The 23,954-nt window shown below is 40.2% G+C and overlaps 1 protein-coding gene across 1 annotated transcript; it reads left to right on the top strand.

Annotated features, from left to right (window-relative positions):
• Nucleotides 1-3,041: 3,041 nt before the first annotated feature.
• Nucleotides 3,042-23,013, top strand: chrnb2 (cholinergic receptor, nicotinic, beta 2; the record flags this gene model as incomplete). The annotated part of the gene is made up of 6 exons (XM_079240102.1): nucleotides 3,042-3,096; nucleotides 14,897-15,042; nucleotides 15,672-15,716; nucleotides 18,052-18,161; nucleotides 20,725-21,853; nucleotides 22,861-23,013. 6 exons carry the CDS (start codon nucleotides 3,042-3,044, stop codon nucleotides 23,011-23,013), a joined length of 1,638 nt encoding a protein of 545 aa, XP_079096228.1.
• Between the last annotated feature and the right edge of the window lie 941 nt (nucleotides 23,014-23,954).

Genomic DNA, 23,954 nt, shown 5'->3' with positions numbered 1-23,954 from the left:
CAAAAGTATTGTGATTTTAATTTAGTTTTATTCTTTTTTTTTTCCATTTTTTTAAACAAATTCGAAGAAGTCACCTTCCTCTTAGGTTCTGTAGAAGAAATTTTATTGTTTATTTTCTCTCTTATTCTCTCTTCTTACTGGTATCATATCACTGGTAACATGCTCAGCATCAATATTCCTGTGCTCCATATCAATGTTTGAGCTCTGGTTGCGTATCTGAATTTCCAACTCAACATTACTTGTCTTATTCTAATAAATGTTGTTTATATTTTTTTTCCAACTCATTCAGACTCTTTGTTCATTTTTTCCTCAACACTTCATAAAACACTAAGATATAGTATTTGAGCATCTAAAACTTTTGATGTCGCTTAGTTGAAAACAGGGCTGTTTTTACAGATCTTAAAAAGTTGATTGCCTTTTTGGTATTTCACATAGAGCAGCAACAATATGTGTAAGTTTAACCATCTTCAAAGAGAACTTTAGTTATGACAATAGAAATTAGAACAAAAAGCAAAATGTGTTTATAAAAAAAATCATCAGTTTAATCTAGATTACTGTAAGTATTATTGTATGTATTATTGTATGAAAACATGTAAGAAATCTGGCTAAAACCTGAATATGTGGACCTGGTCTTGAGAGGATCCTGTGACTTTGTTACCTCGTGGAAACGTTTTGTTGAAATAAACTATGTCTACTTGTCTAGAGCGAAGGTTCAGTGTAAAACGGTTCAAAAGCATTGCAGCTTTGTGAAGTTGCTGATAATAGACATTCCTTTAATACAAGTGATTTACTTTATTACTGTTATCTGACATCATAAGGGGATTGTTTTGTTACTTTGTTAGAAGACGCTGATTTATTTAATTAACCCCAAGATTTATACTTAAATGGAAACTCCTAAAGACCAAGAAAAGTACATGTAAATGTGACCTTTTTCTAAAAGGGTCTACATTTTAGGAAATAACAGATTATTACAGGAAAAGTGGTAATTTACTAGTTCAACTCAGTCAGACCTATTCAAATAATTGAGTTTCTTTCAAATAAAGAATTGTAATCACTCCATAAGTCATCCTACAAGGTTAGAGTTGTACAAAGACTCATGGGAAATTCAGCTAAATTCTTGTGCTGCATAAATTTAGCCCTCTGCAACTGTATCCTATAAATTTGAGTCATGTGTCTTATTGCCTGTTATGTTTACATTTAGACAGTATTATTAGAAATAGGCAATATTGTTTAGATTGAATGTTAAACTTGGCACAATGTGTGAAGGACATTGCAGAGACACACCAACCAATGGCCACCAAGTCATGCAGTTATAAAAGCTGAAGTACTAAGTAAGCCAGAAACTTTAATTAGTCACATCTTGTAAATTATTGCTTCTTGAAATTAATATTACTCCATTTATTAATCTGTGATTCACAGATTATGCGTTGTGTTTTCCCGATGTGACACAGTCACAGGAAGTTACTGCAGTCTCAACAAAACAGAATGACATCAGGAGAGGAAGGGACAGAGGAAAGAAGCAAGAAAGAGAGAGAGAGAGAAAGGGAGCGAGAGGAGCGTGAGGGGTTGTTAGGGGAAGACAAGCACTTGTGGGGGTCCCAGCTTTTAAATAATTCAGAGAGAGACTCACAGCACTCAGTGCAGAGGAAGAGCACTGTCAGGTCAGCTCATTCACTGCAGAGAAGAGGTAGAGCTGAGGAAAGGAGAGGACTGTACAGAGAGAGGAAGGTGTATAAAGATAGAATGAGAGGGGGAAACATAATGGGAGGAGTTTGCATCTGTGTGCATGTGTGTGTGTGTGTGTGTGCGTGTGTGTTTTTACACTGAGTGCATGTATGCATGAGTGTGTATTATGTGCTAGCTTGCATGCGTGTATTTCTTTGTGTGTGCTAGTGATGGAAATAGACAAAATGAAGGAGAAACAGGTCGCTTCCTCCTGGAGCTTTTCTTAGTTACCACGGCAACCGCCTCCTCCCTTCATCATTGCCTGTGTTTACTTTGTTTATTTGTCCCCCTGTTCTTCCCTTCATCCCACGCTGTTGACTCCCCTCTCTCTCTTAATTCGATGCATTTCCTTTTCAATACAGTTCTTATGTTTCTTTTATTATGTGGCACGTGAGTCTCTGCTCTGCCTACCTGGCCTCAGATTTTCTCACACTGCCTCCCGTTGCATGCCTGATATTTTCTCTTTCACCATATCTCTGTGTGAGTTCTCCAGCTTTGACTTTGTGATTAGGGATTAGAGGTCATGCAAGTGACCATGGCTGAGAAGGGAAAAAAGGAACATTAAATCATAGATGAGTTACTGATACGGAAAGATAAGCACTGCTTTGAATGACTTCTCCAGCTTTAGGAGCTGGGGATTGTATAATCTTAAACTATTGGAGTCTTGCAAAGGAAAGATTGATGGAGTCAGACTCCAGCACATATTGTGCATTAATTGTCTGCCTCGTGAAGCACTTACATGGTTTTGAGGCCATGCTATTGTGATTTCCTTAGGGTTGCTTCATGAAAAATACATTTTAGAAGATGAAATGCCACCTCCACTAATATTTGGCTTTGGCTCGCAGACCCGAGTGAAATACGTCACCAAGTTTGACAAAACCCAGTAAAGGCTATATAAAACGCTAACAGTGTCCAGTAGTGCTTCATATGATGAGAAAATGGGTGAGTTTGAACGGGAAAGACAATGCTAGCTGATGTGAAGCCCAGAGGTACATCATCCCCTCCCTGCTCCTCCGCGCGCCCCGCGCCCCGCCCCCGCCTCTCCGGCGCGTCGCATCGCTGAGCGGCGTTCAAAACGAACAGCCAGTATCACGGCACGACCCAGCACAGAGCTCACCTGGCTCCGACAACAATATTTATTCCTTCCTCTTTCATCGGGTTTGGAAGAATAACTCTGGAGCGACGGGAAGGCCTGACGTCACCATGCCAGGTAGCGAGTGAAGGGAGGTTTGGGTCGTGAGGAGTAACACTGCGGGTGTGCTTGGAGTGGCCTCTCCATCCCGGTGAACACCTTTCCGGGCTCCGACGCACGAATGATGATGGACGGCTGGCCGTCCCTGCTGCTGCTGGCTTTGCTCGCCATTGCAGGAGGTGAGTTCTCTGCCCGTCCAAGTGACTCTATCGACCCGCTTCTGTGTGCATCATCACCTGGCAGAGCCCAAAGTACTGCGAGTCTGTGCATTTAGGGATTCGGAATCCTAAAAGTAACGAGGGGAGTGAGCGTGAAAACGAAAGGAGTGGTTAGATGCTGAGGGTAGGCAGAGGTGGAGAAGATGACTCTTTCATTGCTGTGTCACCATCTTTCCCATAATAGCAGCGCGATGGAATGATGTAGAGAAATATCACCCACTCCATATCGTGCAATGTAGCAGAAACACAAGCTATTGATTTGTATTTGCACTGATGTAGCAGCATATATTGTTTTTTTTTTACAAGATATATTCTAATGTGGGTTTCTTATACAGAAATATAACCTTTGATTGGTTGGTTTAGTAAAACGATACCACAAACGAGCTTGTTAATTTTAGGGTTTTGATGACTGAAATACAATTTGACTTTGGCACAGTACTACTTTCACAATTAGCTGAGCATAAATGCTTGTACTATCTCATATGAGGTAGCATCTGAAGCATGCTTTTCCAGTTTTTCTGAGAGGATGGATTTTTGGTCGGCAAAACAGTAATCCTCCTTTTAAGATAAATAAGTAAAGAGGAATAACAAAATGAGCTCATTTGTGGCATCAGTCAGTTTTCTCTAAATATTAGAGAGGGAAAGACAGAAAGAAATGATGTTGTTACACTCACTTCTTTCTGGCTGTCTCTGTCATTAACACTGAGGTCTTGCATTGAGTAGGCAGGTTAATGAGAGGCATGTTGAGCTAAAACAACTTCTACTTCCTGTCATCAGAGGACAAATTATATATCATCCAGCAGCACAGGAAAAGCCCTCTGTCTCTCAGTAACAGCTTTTATGGAGGACATGCATTGAGCAGATATTCTTATTTACGACATAGCTATTGAAGCCCATTTGGAGCAAATGAATTATGTGTTAAGTGTATGCTGTTTGGCTCTTTGGATGTACTTTATCTCTCTGAGTTGACTAATTTCGTGCTGCCTGCTCACATGGTTTGCTCCTGATTGACTTTGTTTTTCAATGAATCCCTATAGTGACCGAGCAGAGGCCAGCTCAGAGCCTTGAAGCACAAAGACTGCTCGTCACTGCATTTGTGGCAGCTCACATAACTGCACAGAGTAACACACCTCCAACCACAAACACACACACACACACACACACACATAGGGCTGACCATCTGCCTTGCACCTCCTAACTGCTCATCATCACCCATAGTGACTGCACCCCCCTTTGCTTCTCTATCATACAACTAACACTAAAAGATAGCTTTTCACCACATAATTTATCAGAATTTCTATAATATGTTTGACTTGCTTTATTGTTATTACCCGTTTGCATACACACACACTGAAAAACACATCTTCCTGTAACTTGTTTTTTTAGTTGTTTAGCGTGAACGTTTGAACACAATCACGTTTTAAAACAATCATAATTGCCAAGATATAGATGTAAATTTTGCAAGTATTAATATAGACACACACTTACAAAGAAAGGTAATTTAATATTCTAAAAATAGGCTCAGGTTATGCTGTATTTTGTAATGATACTTACAAATACCAAAAGTGAAAATGTAAGCATCAACAAATTTAATACTTATTTGTGTAATATTTATGAGCGCAAGTTGGCAAAGACTAAATTAACTATAACCACAGTTTAAACAAAGTAAAACATCAAACACTTACTGTTGTACGGTCTCTAGTTATGTTAGTTGGTTCTGAGTTCAAGCAGAAGTATGTGGACTGAAAGAAAAAATGCAGCCAACATATATATATATATATGATATATCACTTTAAGGAGCTTCATTAGCATTGAACTACTAATGAGTCATCTTCTCTTAAGGGAGAATAGCTGATTAACATCGTCCTCGGAGACTATTAACTCTGTCCACAGACAAGTGAACACAGACATGTTTGAAGGCATGCAGGCTGCACATGATCAAACACACACAAACACACACACACTTGGAGCATGCTCTTATAATAACACACTCTAAATATTTATCACAAGAAAGGAAGCAAAACACATGACTGTGCTTAGGAAACACAGTGCAAGCTTTGATTCGTTCATTTCAGCACATAAGGAGGGTCATATTGAGTTGTATGTGCAAGGATGCTCAAGGACATTTCAGCACCTGTCTTAGATACTGCAGATGGGATGTGGCCATCCTGTGGTGTGAGGAGGATGCCTCACACCACAGGATGAGGAGGGGATGTCATTTCCCCAGCAGGGCATGCATAATACACATGTCAGTGTTGCTGCATTGACCTGATGCGGGGGTTACTGTGTGGAGCGTAGTGTGCAATGGTCACATCAGCCAAGGCTGTCAAGAGGGCTTAAAATAGTTTTAATACAATATGTTCATCTTGAACCGCACTATACTTCATGTCCTCTGCTTTGTGAATGCACTAAATGAATATCGACCATTTCCTTGGTAGCACTACATTACAGAGCGATCAGCTCAGTCCGTTTTCTGCTTCGCAGTTCTGCCTTTCTGAACTTAGCTGTGTCTTGCCCCACACATAACAGCCAAACTTCTGTGTTATCTGACTTTTTGCCCCTTTCTGCATTGTTTTGCTCACTTATCTTTACCATTTCTGTCTTTCTGAAGTGAATTTGAAAACACAGTAGGAGCTATCAGCGGGTAGGGGCAGCATCTGTGATTAGGCATGCTCAGTAGATTCACAACCGAGGCCTGCATTGCTATTTGAGAATGTGTGTGATTCCATGTATAAAACTGTGTGCTCTCATGTGTGATTTGTACAACATTGTGTGTGTGTGTGTGTGTGTGTGCGCGCGTGCATGCGTGTGTATGTGTCATGCATGTGAGTTTGTGTGAATGAATGTGTAGCAGTAGTAGTGGCACACAGTGTGGCCCTGGAGATTAAAAAAGCAAAGAGAGAGCATGGAGGTTTAATAGAAACTTAAGCAGTAGAGAAAAAATAGGCAGATAAGAGACATTTGGCGATTTGAGAGTTTTAAGTTTGACCTTGACTAAGAATATCTTTATAAAGGTGTTCTTACATCAAGGCAAAGTCATGCTTGTGTTGCTCTGATGTAGGTGTTTTTTTTTTTTTTTTATTAAATCATGTAGACATGATAGAACTGAGAAGAAAGCTAAAACTGCATTGTCCTACAGAACAATTACATTAAATGTGAGCATGTCGTAAGTATTGACAGAGAAAGAGTGTCCAAACTTATCTACATTCATATCTTGCAGTAAGATCTTCTCTTCTTTCCATCATCTGCACATTTTTTCAGCTGCCTGCCGGTGTCAAAATGTATTTGTTGCCAGATGTTAGCACACAATAACAGCTGCAATCAGCGGCATAACAGTTCAAGTGATGTATTTCATTGCAATCCTTGAAATAGGCACGGCCATTAGAAAGCCATACAGTATCATTCAGCGGCTAAGCTTTCCACACAGATCAACCATGGTCTTGCACTGTGCATATTCACTATGCTTTATGAGTGTTTTAAATCACTGAGTTTTATAAAGATGCTTCTCAGCTGCAGAAATATCACTAAACTAACCAGTTCAACATGTTCTCCTCTTGTTTCCCTTGATGTGAGTTCAACATTAAGTAAAAGGCTTTCCAAAGTGCAGCAGACTGTGGCAATATGCGCCCCTGTGCTTCGCTCATATACCTAAATAAACAATAATATTTCGGAGGATGCATACTGGTAGGCGATGAAAGAAACTGCTCTGATATGTGGTTTTAACGGCAGAAAAAAACTCCGCATTATTTACCGATAAGGTGAAAGAACTGGGGTTTGGATGTCATTCTGGGTTTGTGCAAACATGTCAGTCAGCTGATTATGCTTCTGATAATTGGTTAATTAGTGGATTAACCCTTTAAGGTCCTGGTCTACTATTTGATGGAGGTAAATTTGCAGTGCATTTGATGAAATCCTTTAAAAAATTCTGGAAATGAACGTGCCTGAGCCATCTCTACCAATTGGTATGGGTATGTAAAACCCAACGTGTTTGTTATAGCACTACTGTTTTAAACCATTTCACTGTTGTTACATTGTTAATAACGTCTTCTTTTTAACATATCAACCATTTGCTAAAAAACATTTATTCTGTTTATTCTTGTCCAAAACAAACAGAAAAACACAGAGAAACATTTTTTCTGACTTGAATGTTAAAGGCTTATAGATGTAAAAATGGAAAATTTCCCAGAAATTCCCAAACATTTCGAAAGCTGGGGACCTCACCTTATAGTCCCAGAATGAAGAGTGGATGATGGATCTGTCCGCGGTGTGGAAATGTGTGGTTATTAGAAAAAGTGCTGAATGTGGCTTACTGTGTGCAGCTCTTTCAGTGGGCAATATAACTGGAAAAGTTTTATATATGCAGTTTATTTTAGTTTTCTTTTCCTGATGAAAGTTGTTCATTAAAAAGATAGTATCTCTTCTATACTGTGGAGATGACCCCAAGGTGTACACCTCCCCTCTGGAGTTCAATGGACCTGATTCAATCACACTGTTATAAAAACAGACCAAAGCAGTTTTTTTTTTTTAATGAAATTTGAATGAAATTCAAAATGATATTGATTTGGCTTAACAAAGGTTTATTGAATCGACCAGTTTATTTCTTATTATTCAGTTTATTTATTATGTTCAGTATCACCTAGAGTTTAAAAGAACTGAGGTCTATGATTGCATCTATAAATGACATAAGAAAGCACATAATATGCTCCCTGAAACTGTATAGGAAAAAAATAGGCACAGATACAAACACATCGGCCGATCACCTACTGATCAATCATGCACCTATTATAATATAATTAGCTTGCACGTTGCAATTTCATGTTATGGGAGGTTTTTCTGTGTATTTATGTTGTAATAGGATTGTTTTGGGGGCATGCGTCTCCTCTCAACCGTTTTGCAAATACTTTTAATTTTGTACTGTGCTTTTGTTGTATTATAAACACAATTGTACATGGAGGCTGCAACTACTAAATTTCCCAAGTTGGAATTAATAAAGTACTTCTATTCTATTCTATTCTATTCTATTCTATTCTGCAAACCTAGTGCCCTTAAAAATTCTCTTTAAGGGCTTTGCATAATTGACTAGTTTTAGTTTCTAAATATAACAGTTTTTCTAGGAAGATAATTAAAGTCGAGGTGAAAGCACGTGCATAAAGCATGTCAGTTGATGTGTTTTCCAAACATGCGTGACACAACTTGACTGGCTTTTCTAATGTGGAGTTTGGTAAAACAAGAAAGCTTCTGCATCCAGTTAGTCCACAGTGGAATAGCTTTGCTTTTTAGTGCTGTGATATTGTGGCTCGATGGTGAATCAATATTAATATCTCAGTTCTATGGCCCCTACAGAGGCAATTGGGTGTTGCCAGTCGATCAATAGATTTCTCCTTTATTGATTTAAGAATATTTCATTACAAAATTTGCCAGCAACAACCAAAAAGCCTCTTTTACAGTCCACAGAAATAAGAGTAAAAAAGCGACCTCTCTCCTCCTCAAGCTTTTTCTCATTTGAGGGGGTTGCATAAATACAGATCATCGCTATAATACTCTTAGCAGGATAATTCAATTTAGCTCTGACTTTGCCCTCATTTTAATCACATTTGTCTTTCCAAAGTTAAGTACACTCTGGACTCTTGTTTTGTAAATTCCAAATAGCACAAGTTGGGAAATTGTATAAATTTGATGCAATCACACAAGTATGATTCCAACAAAAATATTTAAGGCCTACAAACACATTGAAAGCGGCCACCATCTTGCCTGTTCTGGTGCTGTGTCACTGAGGTGTGTGTCCGCGTTTGCATGTGGGTGGTGTGTCACTTCCGTTGCTCCAGGGTCTAATGGGGAGCCATGCTGAAAAATTCATAGTGTCACATTAAGTTTGCAATATTTGTGCTGGAAAGCAACCAGAATACAACCTGAGCTATGAGCAACATTACGACCTCTCAGGTCAGCTTCAGCTTCAGTGTTGTACATAGAGATGGAGACAGAGAGGCATCACACACTGCTTGGAAGCATTAATGACTCCTGCAGATTAGAGATCGAGTTAACACGTTAGTGATCAGGTGAGAGTCTGTGGGTAAGTTTGAAGTTTCGTTTTTTTTAGATTGAAACAGGTACAGACTAAATCTGTATAATCAGCATATCAGTGATCAGCAAATCAATGATTTGTCTCTGTAAAATATAAAAATCTCATTTGAAACAACACAAGCACTGAACTATGAATAGTCATAAAAGTAAAAAAGATTGGATAAGTGGAACGGCACAATTTTATGCAGTTATTCATGTCAATGAAAAAACAAAGTGGCATGCTGTATAACATAAATAGGAAATAATGGGAAAGACTTCTGTCATTCAAAGTCAAGACAATCACCAATTAGGTGATGATTGTAAAACTCTGTGTACCCTGACACCAATGCATGGATGATGCTCAACAGTGTAAAAGTGCCAGAAGTTAACATAGGAGCGCAGGAGGCAAGACTGGTTCACTTACTGTGAACCCATGGATGCATGTCTGTTCTTTGTTAGTAGGTCTTTTTGTAGAGTCCTGACTAAACTACTGATCCTGGACAAAGAAGAGGGCGATTACATAAATCACAGATACCACAGAGTGATCCACTTGGTGGCTCTGGTTGAAAGGAAAGTTCACTGGTAAGATGCTGCTAGGTGCAAGCTGGAATATGATGACATCTGGTTGTGCTGCATGGGAGAGAGTGTATGATGCTTTAACAGGCAAAACAGAAAAACACGGTTGCCCAAGAAATACATCAGTAGCATCCCAACACTTCTATAGGAAACAATTGTGAAGTAATGGAGTAATGTGAACACATAACCCAACCTTATGATACCATGTGAACTTACAGTGTAAGAAAATATGCTGGCCTTGGAAAAAAACACTCCGGGTTGGTGATATCTCTCTTTTTCTATAGCTGGTTATATTAGAGTGAGTGACGTTTGAGTCCTGTTTTCTGGAGGCTGGGTTTGTGAGATTTGAAAAGCTTGCACTGCAGTCCTTTTTGTTTACTGCATTAAAATGCAAGAAGGCTTCCAGATTCCTCATGAAAGTAAAATGTAACATATAAAGCTAACTTAATCTGGCACATTTCTCTAAAGCTGTTTTCACAAATACATAGAATTTGATATAACTAACAACTTGTTGTAGAATAGGTTGGAGCACAACATCTCTTTTTACTAATATAAGCCAAGTGAAATGTAGATCTGTTCTGCTCCATCATTGTTTAAGTGAAGTGTATTGGCTTCCTGTCTCATTCAACAGTGTTATTGCCTTGTGTGTCTGGGAATAATATACATCACTCATATGGTTTGACTCAGACAGGAAAGTTTATTTTATTATTATTTCCCGCATGGATATGAGCACACAAAAAGATGCACATCCTCCCGTGAAAAATACAGCCTGTGCTCATGCACAATAGATAAACTGAGTGCTGAACTTGTGTGTGGCAGGATGTGGATTGATGATGGTGGATCAGTGAGAGAAGAAGCAATAAATGTACAGTGGCTGTCACCAGCAGGGAGATGAAGATAACCTGAAGGAGGGGAGGGTGGGAGGAAGCGAGACAGATAATCAGGACAGTGAGTAGAAGCACAGGAGGATTGAATGTTGGAAATGTGGTGAAAGGGTAAAAGAAGAGTGTAAGGTTTAAAAACGATAGAGCAAGGAGTGGCATATCTTGTTAGAGGGGAGAGAATTGTCCTTGTAGGCTATCATTCCTGATCAATGAACACAGGAGGGGGAGGAGGAAGTAGGAGAGATATGTTCACTTAGAAGTGCAGCCAAATGACCAAGACAAAGAGAGATTGTGTGCCTCTTTTGTGTGAATTTCTACATATTTTGCATCAACCTGTACGTAGACATGCAGTTTCTTCTCTACATTTGTCTACATTTCATTGCTGCTGTTATTGTAAACAGTAATTACTCTAATTGAAACAAGCTGGACATCATCATATGAAAGAACCTTTAACAAGAAGGTTTGCTTGGTATATATATATATATATATATATACATATATATATATATATATATATATATATATATATATATATATATATATATATATATATATATATATATATATATATATACCAAGCAAACCTTCTTGTTAAACCTTATGTATATATATATATATATATATATATATATATATATATATATATATATATATATATATATATATATATATATATATATATATATATATATATATATATATATATATATATATATATATATGTATATATATATATATATATATATACCAAGCAAACCTTCTTGTTTGCTTGGTATATATATATATATATATATATATATATATATATATATATATATACACTACTCACAAAAAATTAGGGATATTTGGCTTTCAGGTGAAATTTATGGAAAATGCAATATGTTCATGCTACAGTGATATAATATCATAAAAGTAAGACATTTAAGTAGAAGGATGCACTACTGATTTCCTCATCTCAAAAAATTCATTCAACACAAAAGGTAACAACAATGGTAGTTACACCACAACAAAAAATTTGAACGTCTCAATATCTCGTCATGTGCCCTTGAGCATCAATTACAGCTTGACAACGACGTCTCATGCTGTTCACAAGGCAACTTTTTGCCTGCTGAGGCATGGCATCCCACTCTTCTTGAAGGGCAGCCCTCAGGTCATTGAGGTTCTGGGGTGCAGGGTCTCGAGCCTCTACATGACGGCTCAGCTGATCCCACAGGTTTTCAATGGGATTCAGGTCTGGAGAGAGTGCAGGCCATTCCATTTGAGGTACACCAGTCTCCAACAGCCGTTCCCTGATGATGCGGCCTCGATGAGCAGGAGCATTGTCGTCCATGAAGATGAAATTAGGCCTGTGCTGTTCATGTAGGGGCACAATCACTGGATTAATGATGTTATTCAGGTAGTATGGGCTTGTCACTGTACCATTCACAAAGTGTAGAGCAGTTCTGTACCAAGTGGACACCCCTGCCCACACTGTAACACCGCCACCACCAAAAGCTCGCCTGGTGACAACAGTGGCTGATGCATAGCGCTCTCCCTGACGTCTCCAACATCGTTGCCGGCCATCATTTCTGCTCAGTGTGAATCGACTTTCATCAGAGAACAGCACTGAGGCCCACTGGTTCCTCGTCCAGCGTAAATGCTCCCTGGCCCATGCAAGACGATGATGCCTGTGCCTGGTGGTGTGGTTAGGTACCCGTGCAGGTCGTCTAGCATGCAGACCGCGCTGATGTAAACGGTTTCGAATGGTCTGACGTGACACTTGGGTGCCTCTCACCTCTCTTAAACGTGCCTGGAGTTGAGTGGCATTCATCATCCGGTTTCTCAGGGCAGTGTTCACAACGTAGCGGTCATCAGCACGGGATGTGGCCAAAGGACGTCCACTTCTAGGCCTTTCTGTGACTCTTCCAGTCCCTCGAAATCTCTGTTGCAACCTGCTGATGACACTCTGTGACACTCCAAGCTCAGTGGCCACTTCTGTCTGAGAACGTCCTGTTTGAAGCATCGCAATGGCAAGGGACTGTTGTTCCATTGTTAGGTGTCGTCTTGGTCTCGTGATGTCAAAATGTGAACAGCATGATGAGGACAACTGTTTAACACCAGCTCTAATTGAACCAGGACATTTATTGGTCAATTCAAGGATCACACACCTGCCGTGATTTTTGCCGTTAAGCTCCTTGTTAGAGAACAGCAAATTGTGCAAAATTTATTGAAACATTTAACAGTTGGACATGTGCATTTAAAAGCTTAGAGAAGATCACATTAAGTTCACCTGTACAGGTTTGAATGCATTTTAGGCTTGTTGTGAAATTTCACCCAAAAGCTGAATATCCCTAACTTTTTGTGAGTAGTGTATATGTGCTACTTCTCATGGCAGAGGTGGAGTTTATTAAAAAAGAGTATAGCCAAATGGGACACATTTTGACATCATGATTGAGCTCAGTGGTTGTTCTGGAATGCCAGCTAAAGTTTTTTGTTTTTTTTTCAAATTTTGTTCTCTTTCTTAGTCTTGGTAGAAGTTACTAATCCACAGACATTTCTTTTTACTTTAGGCATTATTGCTTAAAACTAAAGAGAGTAGAAAGAAATAGAGAAAGACAGAGAACGGAAGAGAGAGGAGAGAAAGTAATAACATGCAGTCAAGGGCCAGAGGCCGGCACTGAACCCAGGCCAGCTGGATCAAAGAGCTTCAGGCCTCCACAGATCTTTGTGACACTGAACAAATATATACAAGAGTTTTGTCATTTTAGACTCGTCATGCCCAATATTTTTACCAGTCTTGTACTTCATAAATTTGATCAGGTGATTCTTTACTTATCTGTATTACTCTCAAAGGCAGATGGTTGGGGGTGGGCATTATAACTGCGCTGTAAGGAGGAGTTAATGCACATCTCTAAATCTACATGTTATGGAATACATAGTTAGAGTCATATATTTTCATATCTGTGTGTCCTGCATTGTAATTCTTGCCATGCCACACAAACGCTGCTATATATCAACAGCAGCCTGGGAACATGTTCCCACCTCACAACATACCAGCATGGATTGTGAGGCTACAACATTTATGGACGTGAAATGTCATTTGTATTGTAAATCTTAACTATAGAAGATGACAGATGTGAAGAGCTGACATAGCATATTTCATGCTACGCATGTTAGTGAGGCTTTTTTGGCTCATCAGGGTGTAGTTGTGTCGTCATAGAGGTGACTCCCGTCCGCTGCACCCTGAGAAGAGCACTCACAGCGCTTGACTTGTACTGGCTGCAGCCGCCTTAATACCCTGAGGTTTTACTAACGTGACGCAACGTGGTGATGTTCTCTGTTGCTGAAGAAAGCCGGACAAAACTTCAGCCCAGCATGCGTGTCTCAAGACCATAATGAATCACTTTATGTGAGTGCTAAATTTAAACAAACACACCTGATGACTGATTCCTGCACCTTTAATAGCAATTATAAGGACAGTATGTGAATATGACAAATTCATTGTAAGCATCTTGTGTTTATCTTCTGCGGGAAAGTGAGAGGAAATCATGAGAGAATATGAAATGGACAGATGCCACAGAGGAAGGGAATAAAAACAACAGCAAACGTTGAAGGAATGTGGTCCATGACAGGTTTTTTTCAATTCATCATGTCTCTCACAAAAAAAAAAAAAAAAAAAAATCCTTCCGTATGTGTGTGTTGTGTGTGCTCTGCTTAAACTTCACCGCTCACTGATACGACTACAGTCTGCTGCAGATGGAGGGTTTGGTGGGCAGAGAGGGGGAGAGAGAGAGATGAAGTGAAAAATAACCCAAAGCTAGAAAAGACTGGCAGTTGGGGAGTTGTGCAGAACAGTAGAGGAAAATAGATGGAGACAGAGCACGGGCACTAACAGCGTGACAGAGATAGAAAGGATAGAGATAGACACATTCAGACTGGTTGACTCATTCTTATGATGTCAGATCTTGTGAGAAGTGTATCGAGCTGTGCCGAGGTTCTCCAGCCAGCAATGAGTAACACCGTGGTTAAAGCTTTGCATTCTCAACGCACATGGACAGACGCAGGGCTCAAAAGCTAGCAGTGAAAAAAAGAGGCCAAACAGAGAACCTCAACTGCACCACCGATTTTCTGCTCTGTATGATTGCTATATATTTTCAGCATGATAAATGTCTTTAAAAGATGCCAGGAGAAATGCAGATGAGCGCAGCTTTCTTTGTTTCCTGATAGAGGCGCATGGTGATGATAGCGTGCTCTCATTACAGGCAGCTTTGGAGCGGACACAGAGGAGCGGTTGGTGGAACATCTCCTAAATCCAGCACATTACAACAAACTGATCCGCCCTGCAACAAACGGGTCTGAGCTGGTTACTGTGCAGCTGATGGTGTCGTTAGCCCAACTCATCAGTGTGGTGAGTGTATGTCTTGATCTTAATCACGATTCCCAATGATTGTACTCATCTTTTTACTTGCGATGCTGTTTAAAAAAAAATTTTTTCTTTTTAAATTTCTCATTTAAAAACTGTGGTTCGCATATGTGGTCTCAGAATTTGATCAGACTGTTTATGATTTATTTGTTTTGTTTGCAGTGCTTGTTAGTTATTGAAATGACTGAATTATGACCGATAAATATGTCAAAACTTTTCACATACACACACATAAATATTTTAAATAGCTAAAATTCATCATCTAAGATATTAGTCCATCTTTGGATGATTTAGCTATCACAGGTAGCTGCTACCAGTGTTAATATGGTTTTAAAATTTGGTAATTTAATTCTGAAGAGTTCAGGTCAAAATCAGGGTTGGCATAAGAAAAATGACGTGAAAATTGTTTTCAATAAAAAGAAAAAATATAACTCCAAAGGGACCTGATAACCAGGTTGAACAAATATGTTCAATGTCTGGTAAAAAAAAAAAACAAAAAACAAAAACAAAAGCAAGCCAAAAAAAGTTGATGTGAGAGGTGCACAGAACAATTTTACACAGAGTTAAATAAAAGATGTCACATTACAATTTTTTTGGACTATTTTCTTCTGCAGCATGAAAGGGAGCAGGTGATGACCACCAATGTCTGGCTAACACAGGTGAGACCTCACACTCGTCCTCTCCTCTCAGTACCATCTGAATAATATCTTACTTAGAAAAAGAGAAATAAAAGCATAATGATAATTCAAATGCAGTCTGTTGAAGGAGTGCAACATTTTATTTTGGATATTTCTTTTTAAGATTTCCTTTTCACAGCCTGGAGGAAGTGAATCACAAACCACAATAAGGGACTTGATGGCGTTTGTAAATGTGACTTTGGCACACAGGCTCACACAAGCCCTGAATAAACCTTCCTCTACAATACATCATAGTGCATGATGATTTATATTATATAATCAAATTCCACAGTGTCATCATACCAGTAGAGCATGATGTATGAGCTGAACACTGCTTCACTGTGCTCCGTATGTTTCTCTGCTTCTGTGGGCCACAGACTGTAGCCTTGCTTCCTTATATATGGAGCAACCGCTTGGAAAACTGTCTAGACTTGTGAAGAGACAGACAGAGAGACATTGAACAATACACATCTTTAAATTGCCATGAAGAAGATTTACTTTTACACCTCAAATAAAGCTGATACTGAGAAAAACCTCTTTTATAAATGCTTTTAGCTGTATTTCTAGGTTGCTTCTGTGATGTGAGTTAGTGTATGTCATCTCTAGCCACCCTTTCATGACAACTTTGACACGTGATGCTGGAATTTGGCAAGAATGAGTAGACAGTGTGTCCACTGCACATATTTTTCTGACCATGCAGACGCATGTTTTTATTGCAACATAATCTAGATATGAAGTGAGACAGAAAAAGAGACCACATAATTTGTCATGAAAGAAATGAAACAAGTTTACACAGCTTACTATTATAGTGATTTTCCTCTCAGGTTTTCATTCAATTTTTGAAAGTTTCGCTCTTTAATTACAATAATGGAGGCTGTACATACAGAAACTACAGCTGGGTGGTATATGTGACGGCTCTGGAAAACATCTCTAATGAGACTTGACAAAGATTGTCTCATAGCTTCTGTGCTGTAAAGAAAAAAAAACCCAAAAACAGCTGTCATACCACAATCCATCTGTCCCTCTTATTTCAAAGACTGTGCACTATAAAGCCATGTGTTCACCAGCTGGAGATGAAACATCCTCCTCTGTAGATCTTATGCGACATGCTTGCAGATTATACTAAAATTTCTTTCATTAAAAGGAAAAGCTATTTACTTTCTAAAGCCTGTGAATTGTGATAATCTTCCAATAATGTTTAGATCCGCTCCATACTTTAGGCAGTCAACACCTATGTAGGATTCTTTACAAAGTTATTCAAATGTTTTTGTCTTTTTTTTTTTTAATTTATGGATTTGCTACTTTTTCCAGTTACATTTGAGCCACTAGAAAAAATGTTTTATCATGAAAAAGTCATGAATCCGTTTAGAACAGTCCTTACTTGAAGCTCACATTATTTACTTACTATAGCGTATGTGTTTGTGAAGAGATAAAGTAATAAAAATGATTCCAGTATCCAAACATTTCCAAGCCGAACTGCAGGTAATCATATTTCTAAAGATAGAAATGCACCCACCCACATGCACATCTGCAGGTAAGTTAGACTTACATCTAGATCCACAGATGAAACATGCTACAAAACATCTTATTTTACATCAATAATATGACCAGTATGGATAAATGTATGTGGTTAAACTGCTTTATCACATTCTCACATGTATGCAGTTGGACCTGAGAGAGCCAGGATTGATGACATGCAACAGAGCATAGAACGAACATCAGTGCTTTATGTATTATTTGCCGTCAGAAAGTCTGGGAGCCAAGGACAGCTCTCCTCAGCCAAGAAAAGCTGTAATGATCACAATGCATCAGTAACTGCAGACAAGCTAACATTTCAGTTCTGCACACACAGAAGAGCTGAATGCTACACGCCACGAACTCCAGCATTGCAATGTCAACGGCTGACCCTCTACACAGAGAACAAGATAATGCTAGTCTTTTACACAAGGCTACACAGTTGACATGTTTGCTGATGTGTGTACACACAAACACACACACATCTGCATTATCCTAGGTGCCATTTTAATCAAGCTGGTTGGTTTGCGTAAGGGTGTGTTGAAAAGACTTCTCAGGGTCAGGACTGACATGAGTGTTACTCTCACTCTGTCTTTGGCTTGTTAAAAGTGTGATGAAGGCACGGAGAGGACAGTGTGTTCTCCGGGCTCGTGCGCATTTTGATGTGTCACGTTGACCTCTAACTCACATACGGACTAAAAGATGGACAGAAAAACCTTCTCCTCTCCTCTCATAGATTGCTTCTTGCTGCTGAGTGCTTAACAAATGTGTGACTAAGCGTGCTTTTTCCAATGCCCCCCAGGAGTGGCAGGACTATCGTCTGACTTGGGTCCCTGAGGAGTTTGATGGAATGATGAAGGTCAGGCTGCCCTCAAAACACATCTGGCTGCCTGACGTGGTCCTCTACAACAAGTGAGTCACTCTCACTCCTCTGTCTTCACTTTGTTTGGAAAGCTTCTGCACACAAGCTCAATAAGATGCTCGATAAAGACAGACCATACAAACCAGATACGCAGCTGACAGTTCTTTAAAGTCAACTCGTAGGAGAGCAGATTCAGTTGCTGCCACTGGCAGTTGCATGAAATGAGATCATCAATTAAATAGCAGTTTTGAGGGTGCAATACATTTATGCACCACACATGACTGAATATGTCCACTGTAATATACTTATACTGCTAATGCTACATTGCTGTACCTCCACATCATGAGACACTTCCAAGACTGAGTCATTCTTTAAAGCACCCTCAGGTATTGTAGACAGAAACAGGCAGTATAGGTGTAAACAACAAGAAGAAGTAGGTATGGTCTGCTTTTTTCTACAATTTTACATATCAGGACATGATACAAGAAACATCCATTCCAAACCATTTGTTTAAAAAAAGTAAATGCAATCTCAGATTAACAAAATTATAGTATATACTCCATTATTAAGTCAGAGCTATGTCATCATTTATTCTGCAAGAAGTCAGTTAAATACGTCAGTGTGTTGGCAAGGTGAGATAATAAAATGTCCTTTAGCAGCTGATGAACAGCAAGTGTGAGCTCCTCTGTACAACCAGAAGTGATGGAACTTAGCTGATCTGAAGCATTCAGAGGTGCACAAACACAATGCCAATGCAGCTTACATATATGACAACAACAGTGTCATTCCTGTGTCACCGGGTTGGTGTCATGCATATCGGGGTGCGCTGGCTCCCTCTATTGTTATAAAGGGGAAAAGTAAGGCTGACAGCAAAAGTTGCACCTGAACAAGCCAAATAAGATCAGAAGTGAAGACGTTTGGCCAAAATGCACAGTAGATCCGAACATAAACAAGATAGTCTTGTGGTGATTATTTGAACTTGTTTTTGCAGCCTTAAAATCAGGTCACCGAGTCCCTTGTAAACTCTGTATACCACAACATATATGCAGCAAATGTAAAACAGAATAGCTTAAAAAAGAAAGAATCCAGGTCTTGCCATAGTTGAGTCAAGAGTCAGACCTGTGGTGGGAGATGTTTAATCATGAATAATCATAAAGCTTAATGAACTGGAGCAAAATAATAAAGAAGAAAGGGCAGAAATCTTCCACAAGGATCTGTGAATTGACAATATCATACAGAAATTACACTAATGCTGCTGATGTTGGTTCTACAGAAATAATGTGTGGCACTTTTTGAATAATGGCATTCTGTAATAATATGCATTGTGTTTTTCTTCTGAGGTTGCATGTGTCTCATTTTAAGACCTATTAAGAACCAAATGATTTTATATCTTCCTTTGACTGTTCTCTGATAAGTAAAACCTTAGAAGTCAAGGCTTTACTTTCTTTTTATACATGACTGTTTGACGATATCATCTGTGTGGACAGTTAATCAACAAAATGCAAAGAAAGCCTGCAGGCTGCCTTCACAGTGTTCTGACCACTGTGTCTTATATAAAGCATGGTTAAAGAGTGTGCAGCTGGTAAAGTAAAGAATATTAGCAGTAATCCAAACTGATGTTCAGTATAGCAGAGTAAGCTGCGCTTGTATAACACAAATTTCCTCACACATTAATCTTGAACAGCATGTTTTGTTTGTTTAATCAGACATGCAAGCATTTGCTTGCATGTCTGATGGAGATAAGGATGCTGCCGACCACTAGACTCTGTAATGGAAACTTAGTGTCTGCATACAGTATGCTAATCAGCTCATCGGAGTACAGTGATCTGTGTGGTCTTCTCCTCTTTCCCGGCTTCAGTCCTTACTTTAGTGAAGATTAAAAGATCACTGACCCACCAAACTCTGGATGAAATGATCCTGTTAATCCTGCGTGCCCCAGGTCGCCTCGCTATCCTCCACGACTCAGTCACTGTCAGTCACTTGAACAGAAGGATTAGCTCATCTTAAATCAGTGTCAGAACTGCTGTTTTGACGTTTTGATTATTTCATTAAACCTAAAAGCAAGATTCTGTTTCGTAGAAAGCACTTGAGAAGATGAGTCAGAAATTATTAATCATTCTCGTGGGTATGTTACATATTACAGTATTGGTATTAGACAACATGTAGTTGTTTATTGTGTCAAAATATTAAGTTAAATGAAAATCTCCATCTGTAGCTTGAATGTTGTTTGCAGTCTTCTTACCAACAAATCTAAAATGAGCTGATCAGTACGACCCAGCCTGACCCAGGACTGAATGGTGTGTCCTGTCTAGAATGTGTGTTCATTTGATCCCCTCCCCCTCTTCCTCATATTCACATGTACGTGACTTAACTGAGCTTAAAGATCTCAGCATTTCACCTCAGCATCCGTGTATATTTTTCCTCTTGCTTTAATGAGCATAAAATTCATAAAGTAGTTAGAATTTTGTGTTTTGCTGTTTAACTTAGGGACAGTTTGGTCCGTCGTCGCCCCTTAAAAAACATTAAATCCTCACACCAGTCTCTGACTTGTCTCATAAATATATTAATTCGTATCTTTTCCTGTCTTTGCCCGTTCCCATTCATCTCTCTTAGTGCTGATGGGGTGTATGAAGTGTCCTTCTACTCCAACGCAGTAGTGTCCTATGATGGCAGCATCTTCTGGTTGCCGCCAGCCATCTATAAATCAGCCTGTAAGATTGAGGTCAAACACTTCCCGTTTGACCAACAGAACTGCACACTTCGCTTCCGTTCCTGGACGTACGACCGCACCGAGATCGATCTGGTGCTTCGCGCCGACGTGGCCAGTATGGATGACTTCACACCCAGTGGAGAGTGGGACATCATCGCCCTTCCGGGCAGACGGAACGAGAACCCGGCTGACCCCGCCTATGTGGACATCACATACGACTTCATCATTCGTCGGAAGCCTCTTTTTTATACCATCAACCTCATCATTCCCTGCGTGCTCATCACGTCGCTGGCTATCCTGGTGTTCTACCTGCCGTCCGACTGTGGAGAGAAGATGACGCTCTGCATCTCAGTGCTCCTGGCTCTTACTGTGTTCCTGCTGCTAATCTCCAAGATTGTTCCACCCACTTCGCTGGATGTTCCTCTGGTAGGGAAGTACCTAATGTTCACCATGGTTCTTGTTACTTTCTCTATCGTCACCAGCGTGTGTGTGCTCAACGTGCACCACCGTTCACCAACCACACACACTATGCCCCCTTGGGTTAAGCTGGTGTTCCTCAACAAGCTTCCTGCCCTGCTGTTCATGCGGCAGCCAAGGAACAACTGCGAGCGCCAGCGGCTACGTCAAAAAAGGAGGGCGCAGGAGCAGAAGGAGGGCGGACGCAACGGAGAGTCAGGAGCCCTGATGGTGGGGCTCGGGCTGAGTAGTGCTGGTGGAAACGGAGGAGGAACCTCAACAGCTGTGTTTGGCAAGGATGACAGTGACCCTTGCACATGCTATGTGAATCGCGCTTCTGTCAAACAGTTTGGAGGTGATCTGGGAGGTGCAGGAGGAGGATCCATGGATGGACTGAATAGGGTGAGAGAGGGCCGGGAAGGCAGCTCTGGAAACCCGCAGAGGGGAAAGCAAGCAGCCGGTGGTCCTGCTTTGACTCAGACCCTGCTGGCTCAGGCCTGTCCAGGCTTTGAGGAGGCTGTAGAAGGAGTACGCTTCATTGCCAACCACATGAAGAGTGAAGATGATGATCAGAGCGTGAGTATCACATGATCACTTTTGACTATTTTCACTAATATCTTGTGCTCTTTCTCCTTGGAACATGCTATTTTGCCAAGAAATTAGTTATTACAGTTGGATGTTTTGATGTCACGTGTGTATGTGTAATAACGGTAGTCAGTTGATGCTAAAGTACCTTTTTGGCTCTGAATGAAATCATCCTAAATGTAGCCAATGTTCTGCTCTGAATCATTTTCTTTTCTCCAAATGCATAACCAACCACAAAATGTAGCCTGAGCAGCACAGATGAGAGCCGTGTCATATCATTAGCTGTACAGCTGTGCCGTTTGAAAGGCAAGGGGTACCACAAAGGACTGGCAGCAAAGCAGACAGGTCTGGTGACGCACTCGTAGCCCTGTGAATATCCAACTCTGATATGCAATTATAGCCACAGAATGACGAGTGCCTAAAGGAGGAGTACAGCTGGAAATGAGCTGGAACAGAGACGCAGAGACAGCTGAGTGACGGCGGCATATTTCACTGATTTAAATCGAGGCATCTTAGGAAAGAAAGTGTCTCTCCTGGAATGAAAGAAACTGACACAAGAACTGACAGTCCTCTCTAATTCTGTCCATCATCCCCATAGATACAATTCAGTTTCCATGTTGACTGCGTTAACTCCCCCTTCTCCTGGTACACTGTGTGGCTGTCAGACCTCCCTCCCCCATATCCTCTCTCCTTTCCAAGTCTCCTCCAGTCATCAACACAGAGGTTAAAATGTCAGAGCCCCTTTTGCCTCTCTGTGTCCTCCATCTCTTGTCTCTCATGTCCTTGACTTGTGCCAGACCTCATCAGAGCTGTGTGCCAAAACAAGTCTCCACTCACATTAACCGTTCACCTCCGTTAATCCGAGAAGTAGAGGGTTGGGTAGACAGAGAATCATAGGATGAGAGTGTGATTGTGCTCACCTTTATCTTTTCTTCACCCCATCCCACATCCTTTTTTTTGTACCCTCCCCAAACACCATCCACCCACCCAATCCACAGGTGAGCGAGGACTGGAAGTATGTCGCCATGGTGATTGATCGCCTCTTCTTGTGGATTTTTGTGTTTGTTTGCGTGTTTGGCACGTTGGGCATGTTCATGCAGCCCCTATTTCAGAATTACACAGCGAAGACCATCACCAGCTCGCCGGGCTGACCGTTCTCCAGCCACCAGGTCGCTGTCAGACAGCTCCCCAACCAATCAGCACAGCAGGACATGGGCTGAAAGTGCGATTTTTTCTGTGGTTGGGTTGGGGGGGGGGGGGGGGGGGGGGGGGTCTGAGTTTTATTATATTAAAGTGCTGAAAACAAAACTTTTACTGAACAGCAACCACATCCATTAACTTTATAGCAACGTTTTTTGCAACAAACAAATGTTTTTCTCGTAACAGGACAAAGGAAAACACCATCAAACTCCTACCTGCAATTTTTTGTCCAGATGCTAAACAGACTTACCACCCTTTCTGGTCGAAAGCTCCCTCCATGCACCCCTCCTCAGTCTTTCAGGGAACATGGATGCTTGGATTTTCTCCCTGTTAGACCAATCAAAACTGTGCCCAACACTGACGTGTCCTGATGATGAAGGACATCACTCAACCACAATGTTGACTAGCAATGTGGCAGAAAGGGAAAGGAGGTCATTTCAAGGTTCTTGTACTTAATTTATGTTTTCCAGGAATCCACTATGTTAGTGACATGATTTATTATATTTTATTATAGCATAGCAGCTTACCACAGTATAGCATTGAGTATATATCATAAAGATTTTTCTATGTTAGCCCATGCAAAGGTTTGTTGGTGGTAGAGAGGATATGGTTTGTTGTTTGATTGTATAAAGAATAAAAAGAATGTGATAAAAAAATAAATAAATTTAAAAAAAACTGTACTGCACTGCCTGTTACGGGCATACTAACATGATATGTGTCAGAGCAACAGATTGTGAAGGATAGTGATACTGAAAAAAAAGAGCCGGGTTTGATTATTGCAGAAAATTGAAAGAGATGTGCTTACAGATTATGCATGGACAGTTTGCACTCAGTGTTTTGGACGGTAAATGGAAAACAGCCGTAGTCTGCAGTGCAGGAGTGCATGGCTGTT

Source organism: Telmatherina bonti (genome assembly GCF_933228915.1).
Source record: "Telmatherina bonti genome assembly, chromosome: 5".
NCBI lineage: Eukaryota > Metazoa > Chordata > Actinopteri > Atheriniformes > Telmatherinidae > Telmatherina > Telmatherina bonti.
This window is presented reverse-complemented; position numbering and strand designations above follow the sequence as displayed.